This window comes from Ixodes scapularis, unplaced genomic scaffold, assembly GCF_016920785.2.
Source record: "Ixodes scapularis isolate PalLabHiFi unplaced genomic scaffold, ASM1692078v2 PGA_scaffold8__174_contigs__length_109621045, whole genome shotgun sequence".
In the NCBI taxonomy this organism is placed as follows: Eukaryota; Metazoa; Arthropoda; class Arachnida; order Ixodida; family Ixodidae; genus Ixodes; species Ixodes scapularis.
In genome coordinates this window covers 25,478,360-25,492,842 of record NW_024609883.1, presented here as the reverse complement: position 1 = coordinate 25,492,842, position 14,483 = coordinate 25,478,360, and the positions used below count along the sequence as shown (strand labels likewise).

The 14,483-nt window shown below is 44.3% G+C and overlaps 1 protein-coding gene and 1 pseudogene across 1 annotated transcript in view; one reads left to right on the top strand and one right to left on the bottom strand.

Moving 5' to 3' along the window:
• The window catches only part of LOC121833539 (transcription factor glial cells missing-like), an 81,130-nt gene extending 73,234 nt beyond the window's left edge, over positions 1-7,896 (top strand). The window contains exons 3-4 of the mRNA XM_042286937.1: positions 2,323-2,572; positions 7,613-7,896. Of these exons, the coding sequence (XP_042142871.1) occupies positions 2,323-2,572; positions 7,613-7,896 (534 nt within the window). The remainder of the gene's footprint in view (positions 1-2,322; positions 2,573-7,612) is intronic.
• Positions 7,897-9,088: 1,192 nt separating this feature from the next.
• LOC121833470 lies at positions 9,089-9,687 on the bottom strand (annotated as a pseudogene).
• Positions 9,688-14,483: the final 4,796 nt, after the last annotated feature.

Sequence of the window (14,483 nt, the reverse complement as noted above, 5' to 3'; positions counted from 1 at the left end):
TAGGAGGCAGCCATAACCCATCATTGGGTGGCAAGTTACTATAAAAAGTGTCCTCGTGCTCTGGGATGAGCTTTCAAGCAGCCATAACTTACACTACTGCTTTCAAGCAGCCATGACTTACTTACATGACGCCTGCAGCAAGACACATTGAGAACGTTTTTGGAGCTATGTACGACAAATGCTGGGCTGCAACACAAACCCAAATGTGCGTCAGTTCACCTCAGGACTAAAACACCTCACGATAAAAAAAACTGTTCAAACTGTCGGACAATGAAAACGTAGAGGATAACAAGGCTGACCTCCTAAAGGAGTTGCAAATACCTTCGCACCATGAAAGTTTAATGTCAGACATTGTGGAATGTCTTTCAATTGATAACTTCCCGCCACTAGAGGATATTTCTGAGCTGGCATCAGACATCAGGTGTAACATAATTGATGACTCGTCCACTTTTTTATTACGTTTGGGGCTATTTGATCAAGCTTTTGCTTGAACAGACAACTTACAGCTATGGCTGTTCTCAGCTGCTATCGGATGAGTCTAATAACTTGACCAGGCCTCACCAATACTGTCTTGTTCCTAAAGCATACCACGTGCCTGGAAAATTCTTCGGGAACTTATTAGTACCACCACAGGCTGCCTTTCATTTCATTCAGCAACTGGAAAATCACTTTCTTCCCATAATAGAGAGTGTGACACATTTTCGGGGAGTGTGTGCCGCCTTGTATAGCACACTTTGAGGTCTGGGTGGTTTTAGCCTTTGCCCAGAGGAGTACCACAAAACGCTTTTAAAATTGTTTTGCAGAATACGCTTCTGTTGACATGTTTGATTTCTTAACCGGAATTTGGACAAAGTTCGGTTGCACTCTTCAGTGGCTAGTAAGCAACGAGACAGGTTTAACTGTTAATAGTGTATTAACAATGGCGGTTGCCAAACCAAAAACAAAAAGTGCTTATTAAGTGGGCGGTGCAGCTTGCTCTCCAAACATTTGTTTCCCCTTTTTTCCATCGAATGTGTATCACGGCTCCCTAACAAAAATATTTGTCCACTTTCTACAAAATTTCGACAGAAAATTGTGTATAGAGGCTAAAAATATTTGAAAGAAAATGTATCCACTTTTGTATCCACTGTCCATAGTTTTTTAGCCGCTTTTTTCTGAAGCCATATTTCTTTTCTGAACAATTTCGGGGAATGTTTAGGCTCGTTGAATCTTGTCAGATTTCGAATGGAGTTCTCATTGTTTGGTAATGGCTCGCCCGCAGTGAGTTTGAGGCTATGCAAATTGGTGTTTTTTTATATTTGCCGGAAATCGGAAAATTTGTACTATCCGGCGTGTGCTTCGACTGGTAATTATAGCGATGTCTTATTTATTTTTGCACTTACTTCTCGTACCCGAGTCGGCGTGAAAGTGAATGTATCATACAGCATGTTCTCCGTGGAAAGGGTTTGTTAACTTGGTTCCGCTAAGAATTTATTACGAAGTGTACAATATGCTGACGTCCTTCATATTCATTTATTTTTGTGAGTATCGATCTCTTTCATATAAAACATACAGAGCTTCTGAAGTAAATTATGTATACATGAATGTGGTCCAATAAAATGTGTTCGAACCACTTACTGTTGTTGACCCCAAAATGCTCCACCAGTCAGGAGTCGATGCGGCGATTGTGTAACTTCAATGCTTTACAATAGAAAAAGAACAAGAAACATATATACTTTTGCTTTGTGAAGTAAGTTTAACTATTGTTTGACACATTTTGCACGGACTCTATCGTAAAAAATAAAGCAAAAGTGCGTCAGTATTAAAAAAAAAAAAAAAACAGCGGATTCGGGAGTCCCGAGAGCCGAGCGAGGCGGGGAGGAAAGAGAGAGGGGTACCGAAGAACCGGAGCAGAAACGCCCAAACCGAAACCGAAACTAACTTGACCGGAAACGGAATCAGATTATGCTTAATACCGCCCGCTAGGAGCGCTACCTGTCACTGGTCTATCTGGGCCGCTGGGGCCTATGGCAGTGTCCGCTCTTTACCTTGTGTATATTACTCTATGGCAATACCATTCCACCGCCTGGCACCGACGCCGGCGACGGCTGCCATGGTTACGCCGCTCAGTGACGCGGCGCCGCTCGGTTTTTGCTCACACGTGTCTTCCGCTGAAGAGCAATGTTATTTAACGATTAACACAATAATCACGTGAAAGGTAACACGTAAAACGGGTTGCTAGAGAGAATGCCGTCGGCTTGAGCGCTTTTGCTCGCTGTTTCCTGCTTGCAGACAGGCCAGGCGTTTATTGTCGGCTTCCCGGCTGTGTTCCGCCTGTCGCAGGTGAGCTCGTTCGACGACTACCAGGAGTGGGCGGACGGGCACTGCCGCTACGTGTACCGGCCGGATTGCGAGGAGGCCCGGCGCCACTCGTCCGGCTGGGCCATGCGCAACACCAACAACCACAACGTACACATCCTCAAGAAGTCCTGCCTGGGCGTCCTGGTGTGCTCCCTGCGCTGCGCTTCCGACGCTGGCCTCAGGGTTCACCTCCGGCCGGCCATCTGCGACAAGGCGCGCAAGAAGCAGCAGGGTATGGCGCCTCCAAGAATCCCAGGGTTCAGAAATCACGGGGGACCCACGATTCCGAACGGTTCCCCTAAAGTTCCCAGTCACTTTTTTAGAGCAATTCTCTAGAAAAGTAGCCGAGAGGCCCACCTAGAGGCGGATATACGATGTCCAGAAAACATGCATCCTCATTATGAACCGCACAGATTCGAGTCCAGGAACTTTAAGCATTTCAGTAAATTTTTAGCACTTGTAGAAAGGAATCGCCACCCTGCCACCACGTGCACTTCGTCATCAATAATGTTGTGCAATAAATTCTCTATCAGTGATCATGCCGACGTCGAATTGGGGCAGCGAAACGTGTCACGCGTGAGTCTGGCAAAAAAGCGCCAAGCGCAAGTCAGCGCGACATAAAGCGTGGATGGCTCGTAGCATGCAGGCAATGCATAAGCAGTGAAAGCACATTGAATACATACTTAGTCGTAATAATTGACACACCTAGTCACAACTAATCGCTACCACCGCGATTAACCCAGGGGCTCAGCTGGAATCGAACCCCGAATCAACCGATACAAAGATCGAAGTCTTTGCTCAGCGCCGCATGGAGGCTTTTTTTTTTCTTGCTTGCTTTGCCAAAAAACAAACATTCACACGCAATGATAAAATAACATACACGATGGATAGAACGTGTGCATGGACTAAAACTATTTGAAGTTCTCCAGTACACCTGGAGTTGGCATCCAGTCAGGCTCTACAAACGAATAGACCGATTTTAGTTTGCAGACAGATTTATAAACTACAATCTTACTGGATGCACGTCCACATTGGCCTGCCTAACAGCCATTCTGCTCCGCCATATTGCATGGGGGCAAAGGTGCCTGACAAGATTATGTCGGACTTTAGTTAATTTTCTGCTCGGGAAGGAACCTTATACCATTTTGCGTTAACGGAAAATCTGTTTTATTAGTCCGCTGGAGAACGCCTGAGGATAGTAAAGCGTCCCAGCAGTATAAGAATACGTGTTCAATTGTTTCCGGCCTTTTACACAAAAAAACAGTCAATACCCCATGGGACAAAAATATTTCTTTGGTCAAGCAAAGTTTTCACAGGCAGGCAGTTTGTGTGTAACTTAAAGGGGTAGTGCAACACTTATAATGTTAAAAGAATTTGCAGTTTGCATTTTCTTTTTGTTTATTCAAGCCCAAGTGACCAAAAACGCGCCACCTTCCCCCGAAGAACTGCTATTCCGCTGCTTAATCGCAAAGCGAAAAACGAATTATTTGGCGATCTGCAGCCGCGCGTGGCGGCTACGGGAACTAAAATGACAGCGTGACTGGGGGATACTCGGAAGTGAACAAAACCTGCCCCCCTCCGCTGCCACACTCGCCAACACCCCCGTGGTGAACCGTGTTTTGTGCCGAGCGCTAGACGCGACCTCGATAATCGCGGAGATGCGGCAGCGGTCTCTGAAGAGAGAACCCAAGGGGAAACCACGTCATCCCCCAGAGTACGTCACTCGAAAGTTGACGCGGAGAGTTGAGAGGCACTTTAACCTTCGATTTTCTTGTTGTTGTTTTTTTTGTTTTTTTTTGTTTTTTTTAATAAAATCTAGCGCTTGCACAAAAAAAGAAAAAGAAAAACGGTTTTGTGTTCTTCGTTTTATAGGTGACACGGATTAATTTTCGCAGTTAACTGGCCAAAGCCTGAAAATCGTTGCACCGCCCCTCTAAAAGAAAAAAAATGTTTTTATCCAAGGTGCGGTTGACATCTTTTTGACTCGGCGCTATATCGAGGACTTGGAAAAGGGCACAAGCAGCTATGCGAAGTACGACTTTCCGCCGACAGTCACCGGCGGTAACACGCGACTGTAACAAAACTGAGAAATAAAAACATATTGCACTCCATTGTGGGTCCTAGCCATGGCAATCAACGTCTGTAGAATATTTTGGCGTGACATTCACTAATAAGGAGAAGCCTGAGTTAGGACGCATACAATGCCTATTTGCACTCCTACGCACTGAGGACTCCTTGGCGTCTCAGGGGAAAGCAGGCCTCTGTACTTTTTGAACCCATACATACAAGAAGTCGGCGGAGCTGGCGAATTAAATCCGCTTGCAGCATTTTTTATTTCTAACACGTACCGCCAACTAGACAGCTCTACTTACATGTTAAATTATCTTGAATAGGACTCACTACAAACACGCGGGAAACAACTCGAATTCAAGTTATAATATTTACTCTCTCATGGACCTTTGGAGATGCAGGTTTTTGCTATCTCAAATTTGTTTCACGGTGGACTACGCGACTTTATCACGGTAGACTCCTCGAACTATAGCGCAGCAACCTTGTCTTGTTAATAATTGATTTTATAGAATAAACGGATGGAATTGCCTGCGAAGAGATATTGTTTACAGTTCATTGCCAGATGACTTTTTTTAAAAGCGTAATGTACGCCTATTTAAAAACATGCGTGTTTGAATCAATTTCCTTTATTTGTTAATTTAAATGATTTTCTACGGAAGACACCGCACTTCTAACCGTCTCTTCTCTTTTGTATACCCACACCCGCCTTGGCCCTAGAGGGGCCTGTAGTACTGCCAAATATGTAAATCATTAAACAAATAAATTACTTAATGGCAAAAGGAAAATAAATAAGATGCTATGGCGGTGCTATTTAGTTCCATTAGACATCGTTCTTTTATGCTGAAATATTTAACACTGATAAGGCGAGCAGCGGTCAGCGCATGTACCTGCGTTTTCTGTATTAACCCAGCGGCACCATATATCAGATGTCCCTAGCACATTACTGGCATGTATATTTTGTTTATTTTCTTGCGAATAATTTCTTTAACAGTGGCGTGAAACCATTTTGACAGTGTTACAAGCAATTCCTTTTCCAGATACCGCAGAGACTCCATCTCGTAGACATTGCAAAATTTGACGTCTAGTTCCGGACCGGACGTCCACGACCGAAGAAAGAGCGAACCGCTTTTTCGCGTAAGAGTTAAAGCGCAGTAAGGTTTGTATGAAAATAGCCTTTAAACACTTCCGGTCCAGAAATATAACTGTAGGGTTTGCAATATATGTGTGCTATATAAGAAATTCTCGCTTATGTTGAGCCATAACTACTTTACTCCTATGGCGAAGGAGAGTATGGACGCAAATTTAATAACACACGCAGACTAAAAGTCTCTAGGGTATCCATTAGGTAGCACCGCTGAGTTTGCTGCGTAACAAAAGATAGACGTTAACATACATTTTCCATAGAGAGAGAGAGCGAGAAATGTAAGACCCCAAGGGAAAACACAGAAGGGTGAGACCTCCGCTTCATTTTAAGCGCGAGCGAGGCAAAAGCTACAAGACGGGATTTCGGCGTTCCTGCCGTGCACGCTTAAGCGCCGTTCACACTCTTGCGACCGAATAAGACCGAGAGAGACCACACCGGTTTTTAAGCCTCTTGCGACTTCTTAGGACCGGATGCGATGTAGCGGAGCTGGTCCTAGGAGATCGCAAGAGGCTTAAAAGCCGATCTGGTCTAACTCGGTCTTACTCGGTCGCAAAAGTATGGAGGGGCCTTTACTTGTGGACCGCCAGTATCATTCAGGGGAACATCCTCGTGCTTGTAGCGTCAGTTTAACTATTAGCCCCGAGATCCTCCGGTGGCACCCTTTCATAATTCCTCTCCGTGACGCTACTGCAAGGATTTGCATCGCTGCACAGTCAGGAGGTTCCATCCTGGCTACTATGATGAGTGGCAAATACCAAGCTCGATGGTGTGTGTAGAAATCACAAAGGAAGCTCGGAGAAAGTGCCATCTTAAACTCACCAAAGTTAAGTCAGACGTTGCCAACATTTTAGTCATTCAAAATAAATGTAATTCAGAACGGACGTTGGGTCAATCATGAGAGGCAGACCGGTGGGACGCTATTAATCGCCCACGTTGTTAGTAGTCACTGGCGAGATGAGAACGATAGGGGGTTCCTTTCGGTTGTCTCGCCTCCAACGTGCCCTCGCTAGCTCCGACAAGGCTTCGGCGTCCCGTGAGCTTGGAGCGTACAAGCGGTGCCCCAGCACGGCAGGGGGCAACGAGCGCCTGTTGGAGGCCGCCATTCCAAAGAGACGCCCCGCCGTTCTCATCAGTGTTGCCACTTTATTCATTTTCCCAATAAACATAGCAGTACTCTTATTTGTCTAGCGGCTGTAATTGACATTTTGCGTTTGGCGGGAGTTTTAGCAACATTCCAGTCATGTTAGCGGTTTTTTTTTTTGTTTTTTTTTTAATGTCTAAAGTTTTCTCTAGTTTCCATTTATCAATGATAAATAAATTAATTCCTCTGGGAAGTTAGATCAAAGGGTCGATATGTTTTTGCTTTCTCTCAAGAAAATTGTTACCAGTGACAATTATTACGCTTGCGACGCCATTAAACTATGACAGTGGTAAACATTGAAACATGCTTTAAACTTGTTTTGACGTCAACCCATCAGTTCGTTTTCGAACTCTGAGGGATGGCATAAGCCGAGTGAAAAAAAAAAGTGGGGACTTTGGGCTCCTAAGTTTTGAGACGTTTTGCTGGAAGTTCCAAGCGACGTCAGACGAATCAGATACATCAGTTGAAAAAGAGAACCTCGTGCAAACTTTGTGAATCTGTGTACTGAAGCTTTGAACTGCCGCCAAATAGTGCACGAAGGATCAAACTATGAAGATGCACATCGTCAGGTATTCCTTGTAGGAGCAATATCCAGGAATGCACATAGTTATATGCATCGAAGCACTCCGAGACAGACAGGCAAGCTCCCGTTCTAAGGATTATATTATATAATATACCGTCTTTAAATTGATTACAGCAGTACACAGTGAAACAATGCTATTCTGAACTTACGGCTTAATTCTAACGGTTTTTACTGTTTTTTGGGGTGACTTTTGCAGATTTTTTTGGGGGTTGGTATTACTGGGTTTTATCCTGTTTGTAGCACTAGGTGAATCTGGCCCAAAAAATAATATCGCGCAAACCAGAGCGCGAACCGACGTTCCTTTGACAGTGCGCGTTCAACCGCGGCGTTGCAGGCAAGCCGTGCCCGAACCGTCGCTGCCCGGGCCGGCTGGAGGTGCTGGCATGCCGCGGCCACTGCGGCTACCCGGTGACCCACTTCTGGCGACACACGGACACGGCGGTCTTCTTCCAGGCCAAGGGGGTGCACGACCACCCGCAGCCCGAGCCCAAGGCCACGGCTGAGGCGCGGCGCTCCCTCAGGGCCCCCGGCAGCAAGAGGCACCTGACGTCGGCCAGCCAGCTCCAGGTACGACCCTTGCCGTACAGGGGTTCCTGCCTGCGGCTCCGGAAGAAATAATCGGCGTTTGAATGACGTTCTAAACAACGCTCTTATACCTACCCAGAAAACATAAAACATCCTCAGGATGGCCTCAAATTGTCCAAACGTTATAGATCTACATGGGACGTCCTGAGGACGTCCTTGGGACAACGTATCTATTGTGATCCCAATGAAGCCCATCATAGGATTTATCCTGGATCATACATAGGCTTTCGTTTAGATTGTGGTCTGAAAAAGGGTGTAAACACATACGCGCGCATATAAACAAATACGTGTGAATGCGCGTAAGTGGGAGCGTCCGGAAAACGTAAACATAATGAAAATAATAATGACAAATGTAGAAACCACAGGTGGCCACTACACGACAGGGGCTATTATCTGTGAATGCGGTAGAATTTATCGTCGCACACACAGCAGGTGTTCGGTCTGGGTGACAAAGAACTAACGCTCATTGTTTCCCCGCTAAATTTAGCTGGAGAACTGAATTGGTTATAGGTTATAGGGAGTTTTCGTAGACCGCGTTTCCCCCTCCGCTAAGCCCTCCGCAACGAGGAAGCCGCTACTGCACCTGCGCGCCGATGGCCTTGGCTGTACAGTTCCGGGTATCGCAGCGGGCTGCAGAGAACGTTGTGGAACGGCGAAAATGATCTACGAAAACTCCCTAATGACGTCAAATTTTTTGCTAAATTTAGCGGGAAAACTGAATGAGTGCATAGGTCAGGCGACGTAAATTTTTCCGCTAAATTTAGCGGCGAAACGGAATCGATGCATAGGTCACGTGACACAGATGTTTCCACTAAACTTAGCGGGCAAACTGAATTGGTGCGTAAGTCACGTGACGTCAATTTTTCCGCTAAATTTAGCAAAACTTTTTTCCTCCAAATTTATAGGGAAATTATTTGAAATGAAATGAAAGGAAATGAAATCTTCATTTCCAGAAATTTACTCTGGCGGGCCTCCAGACAAAAAGCTACCATATGGTAACTTGACGGGGTCTGGGGCCCTAAAGCAAAACAAGCATAGCAATCTGGCTGAAAAGTGTTATACATTGAAAAGACTCGTTATACATCATACAGACTTTTTCTTACCAACTAGGCATGTACTTAGGTAACAATGAACAGAATAAACATGTGAGAGCGCAGGAACGTTCGGCACCAAGCATATTATGCAAAAGCGAGAAAAAGAAAAATGTCATACAGAGACATCTGCGTTAGATAAAACACTGATACAATTCAGCTCTAGTCACAGAGCATATATCTATGTCTTCTAGATGGTACTTGTTGAGTAGGGAAGGTACCATACGGCGAAGGGATTGTAAAGCTTGATTCGTTCGGAAATGAGGAACATACCATATCTGAGAGCAGCGTATACTGATCGAGATTTCCTTTTTATTCAAGTCCGAGGTGCGCCAAAGAAATGTTATGAATTCATTTGTACCGAAAAGGAAAGCGGACAAAAGACGATCCACGCGCATATTTGTAATAGCAATAATCTTGAATTTTTCGAACAGCGGTTTAGTCTGATATAGGTAGTGTACATCCGCGATGATGCGTAGTATCTTTTTTTGAAGTAACAGTATTCTGTTTAAATTCAAAGTTGTTGTTGTGCGCCACACCAGGTGACAATAATTTATATGAGACCGAAAAAGGGCGTTATAAATTATGAGTTTAATGTAAACACGGAACATTGAGCGGCATCTTCTAATAACGCCAATGACTCTGCACAACCTGCTGACCAAATTATGAATATGGCGATCCATGACATATGCTCAGAGAAAATTATGCTCAGCGTTTTGTGGTGCTTAACTATATCGATTATTGTACCACTTAAGGTAAGGGATGTAGTGAAGGAGACGTGTGTAATTAATGACCGAAATACGAGGGGCTTGGTTTTGTTTATATTAATGTTAAGGCAATTTACCTCAGACCATCTGCCAAATTGCGTGGGAATATCGTTTCCCATAATAATTAAGCTTTCTGCGTCTACGCCCGACACAAAAAGGCAGAATTCGGCGGCATATATTGCAAACTGCGCAAGAGTACTAACCTTTACCACGTCGTTGGCCCAGTATGCTACCCTGAGGCACGCCGCAGGTTGCGGCTTTGAAAGAAGAAGATCGCCCGTCGATGCTGCCACACTGCTGGCGATTGGAGAGATAGGAATCCAAGAGTGAGAGTGCTGGACCACGTATTCCATAACACTCTAATTTATCAAGAAGTATTTCATGATTGAGGCAGTGAAACGCCTTACTAAAATCAATACAAATACCTAGTGTTAAAAGCTTGTTTTGAATGTTATTTAGAATTATTTCTTTCTGGAGCAAGAGCGCTGACTGTGTCGACCTTCCTTTACTAAAACCCAATTGGGCGTCAGTTATTTTTTCTTATGTCGATAAAGAAACCTTTTTACGCGAGCTTTGACAAGCGTTTCTAGTCCTTTAGAAAAAAATTGGCAGGATGGATATTGGTCTATAGTTGGTCATTAGGTTCACATCACCTCCTTTGTGAATCACAGTAACTTTTACAAGTTTCATGTTTGCGGGGAACTCACCGCAAACCAAGGTGAGGTTAAATATATGTGCGAGGTACGGTGTATTCCCATCAATGACAAGCTTGACAGGTTTCATTCGAAAATCGCTAGTGTCATGACTGTTACCATTTTTGAGTGGCATGAATATTTTGTACACCTCAAATTCATTTGTTGGACTGAGAGAAAGGAACGAGCTTGGGCTCTGTGTGATATATTTAACAGCATCTTCCTTATATGTGCTTGAAACAAGATTTACCAAGTAGGAATTGAAGCATTCTGCCAGTGGGACACCGGATAGCATTTGGTCATTGATCAGTAGCTCCCCCATTTTATCGCTACGGGGGCCACGCTGGAGAACCTCATTTATAAATTTCCATATCACAGCAGGAGAATTTTACGACTTATATCTGAAGAGGTTTGCATGATACTGTGCTTTTGCGTGGTTTAGTATAGAGTTTAATTTATTTCGATCTCTTTTGAAGGATGCTGAATTCTCTGGGTGTCTCGAGAAAATAAATTTTTTGAGCAATACTCTTTTTTCTAATCATTTTGATGTGATCAAGTGTGATCCAAGGATGTCGCGATTTTCTCGATCGAGATATTACTTTATACGGAAAACGGCCAGATACCAAAGAGCACACATATTTGTGGGTAACTTAATAATGCTATCACATTAAAAATTATTTTTCGACAATTTAAGGAGTGTTGTTAGCTTTTTTTTGCATTATACACTCCTGCCTGCATCGAGATGTGTAAACTGTAGGCTAGGCTATGTGGCGTAAGCTACCGCCCGTTGCCAATGGTGGAGTCACAATCCCCCATCCCGTTGCCAAACCTCTCGGCAAGCCAAGGTCAAGGGCCGAGCCGGTCATTTCTTCCTGCGGCGTTGCTTCGCGATTTGCCTCCTTAAAACATCTGTTCCGCTCAGGTGGTATTTCAACTGGGAAATACATTTTTAAAAGTTTCAAGCCCAGATACTAAAAATCTGGTCCATTCAAAACTGCCCCTCTACATACGCAGTGAATGCCAAGTTCATTATCAAGTTTTAAAAACCATTACTTTTCTCCTACACCTGATTTCACACTCCTCAGTAGACTCACGTAAGATAAAACTGATCCCTTTTGCTAAGTTTCCAGAAACTCCACTTAATTTGCACATTTTTGGCACAACGTAGCATATAGTGGATGGTGTTTGGACCACAGGTTGCGTGAGAGCTCCGTAAAGTTGGCTTCACCTGCGAAAAATATAAGAATGTTTGCAAGCGAACGTTCCAAGAATGTTGCGCATATGAATGTTCGAAGGGGAACATTCCGAGAACATTGTGCGTACGAATGTTCGCCAGGGAACGTTCCTAGAATGTTGAGCAGCTTACATTGTAGGGAATGTTCGCACACGAACGTTCCTAAAACATCCCGAATTGTGTTTTAATGTTCCTTCAACATTCAGAACATCCAGGAAATGTTCGCACAACATTGGGTGCTACTCGGGTCACGCAGAGACAAGCATGATCCTCATAGGTCACGCCCTGTGTTTCTTAGAATGGGGAGCTTCAAAGTAGGTAAAGGCCCTTGCGTCAGCACTGCGCATGGCGCTCGCATGCTCTCAGCGGAACGCTGTGGAGCGCGTCACACAAGATATTTTAGTACAACAGAACGCAAACTCATACGCAAGCTGTATTGGCGTCATTAGCAAATTATAAGGCAGACTAGGACAGGAAGGAACAAAGGGACAGGACAGAACGCTACCCACAGCTGATTGTGTACTACTTGTATCATGAAAAAAATAAATTAAGTGAATCGATAAGATGCATCGCTGAAAAAGGCAAAAAAAAAAAGAACAAGAAAAAGAATAAATGCGTTTTGCTTTAATTGTGCATCAATGAACGACTCAAATATCACCCTCAAAATAAGATAACAGATAGACCAACCTCACTCAACAGCGTTCAACAGCATCCACACTCCTTTCGTAAAAGAACCTAGGGGATTCATATTCACAGATGAACTACCAACTAACAAGAGGGTGCCATTTCTGGGCCTTCATCTTCTCTTTGGAGATAACTGTACATGTTGGACATACTTACCTTGGTCTAAGTAGAAACTTATTACGTTTCATTCGGCCAGTTCTAAGATCATTAAACGAGGAATCGCTCAAAGCTGCCTGAAAGCAGCCTTGCAGAAGTCCTGGGAACATACAGCCAAAAAAAAGCTTTGAGACACAAGTATAGCGACTACAAGCTTCTGGATATCCTAATTGCCTAGTATTTGATGTATTAAAGTCCGTAGCAATACCTGGCTCAAAAATAAAAAGAAATGCTGAAAAACAAAACCGGGCAGCAGTGGTTACATGCATATCTCACAACTTGAAGCGGATCGCTGCAAATTTAAAATATATATATATATATCTATATATATATATATATATATATATATATATATATATATACAGGTGGTCCTCTGAGCTCTGGACAAACCCAAGAACATCTGGCCGTTGCGCTAATGTGAAACTAGAAGAACATGCCCCATCTCTTCAATCTTCACCATTCGGGCACGCTGCCATTCATGCCAGGGAGTGTGCGTGCACCATCGTGTTTATTCAAACCCGAATCCCCGTGCGCTACCAAGACAAAGGGTCCAGAAAGATTCATGAGGCAAAATCTATTATGAATCAAGGTTACAAGTGCATAGGCACACCTTCAGTAGCACTGTTTCAAAAAGATAAGCATTATCTAGAACGTTTCTAAAAATTCTAGCGGGTCATTGTGATATTTTAAATTTGTTTTCTTCTCTCTCCTTACTTTTCTGTTCATTGGTTAGCTTGTTTTTACTTTAATTATGTTCATTTCCTGCTTTGCTGGTGATCTTTCAGTCGTGCATTATCGCGTATTTAACACCAAACACGTTTTTTTTTTTTTCAAATTTCTTTTTAGTGATGCACCGCACCGCATCCAGCGTTACTAGAGAAGGTCAGTTTAGGAACTCAAGCAGCCTTCACCGAAGGTGCGCGAAGTAGCAGGGGAAACGGCGGCGCTGCCGTTGCCGTGAGATCGGTTTTCCCCGCGTCGTCTGCTGCACTTGCATCGCTTGCATGGTCTGCTGCGGGCTCCACCAGATCCGCTACGAATCCTTCGCTAGCGTGCATCGTTTTTTGAAATTATCAACTGATCTCGAGCTACGAATTCATCTTTTGTTTTAGAAATCGCCGACTGCAAACGGCTGTTGTTGAGGTTGTTACGTTTGTAAATAATTGGTAGGGAAATCCAGCACACACTTTGAGGGAATTAACGTAGCTCAAGAACACTCGAAATTCTTTGCAGGTTGATTGCTATGGCTGAATTGTACTTCGACTCCCGTAGCTTTCATTTGGCACCAACTTACCTCCTGTGCTGGCAACCGAAGGGAGTAACTTTCCTAAATGTGGCAGTTCTCGTCACAGAAACGACACATTACTTCTGCGCAAGCTGGTCGAAAATAACGTGAACCTCAGGCGTTCTTTCAAGTGATCATCCTTCGACTGGTGACTGTGTTCCTGAAATTATGGAAGAGATGTCGGAAACGTCGCTGCGCGTCTGTTTGGTCATAGTCATCGTCGTCGGGTTTATCTGTATTGTCACATTTGGAAAAACAGGACTTGGCCACTTTTGTCACTTTTCGATGCTTGTGAGGCGACCCCAATGCGACAGCCTGTAACGCAGCAAATTGGAATGCTTGCTCATTAATTGGCGACCGATTCAAAGTTCCAGGCGCCAGAAAAGTGCACCCCCGAGCCTAGGACGAACCAGCGATGGCACGAGTGAAAACACGATTAACAACAACGAGCTCGAGACCGCCGAGAATCGACCTTAGTCTCTGACGTTAGGGCGAATTCAGTGTCACCTCTCGCGCGCTCTACGAAATGGCGTCACGCACAGGAAGGGAATTCGCACACTGACCCCCTCTAGTAACCTTGATCGCACAGCATTGTACCGGCGTGCGGTCGTGTATCACTACTGCGTGTTGCACGTTAAAGACCCCATACTAGCGGTTTTATTGCACTGGCTAAATGTCTCATCTACAGCTGGGAGACAAGTCGCCAGTTGA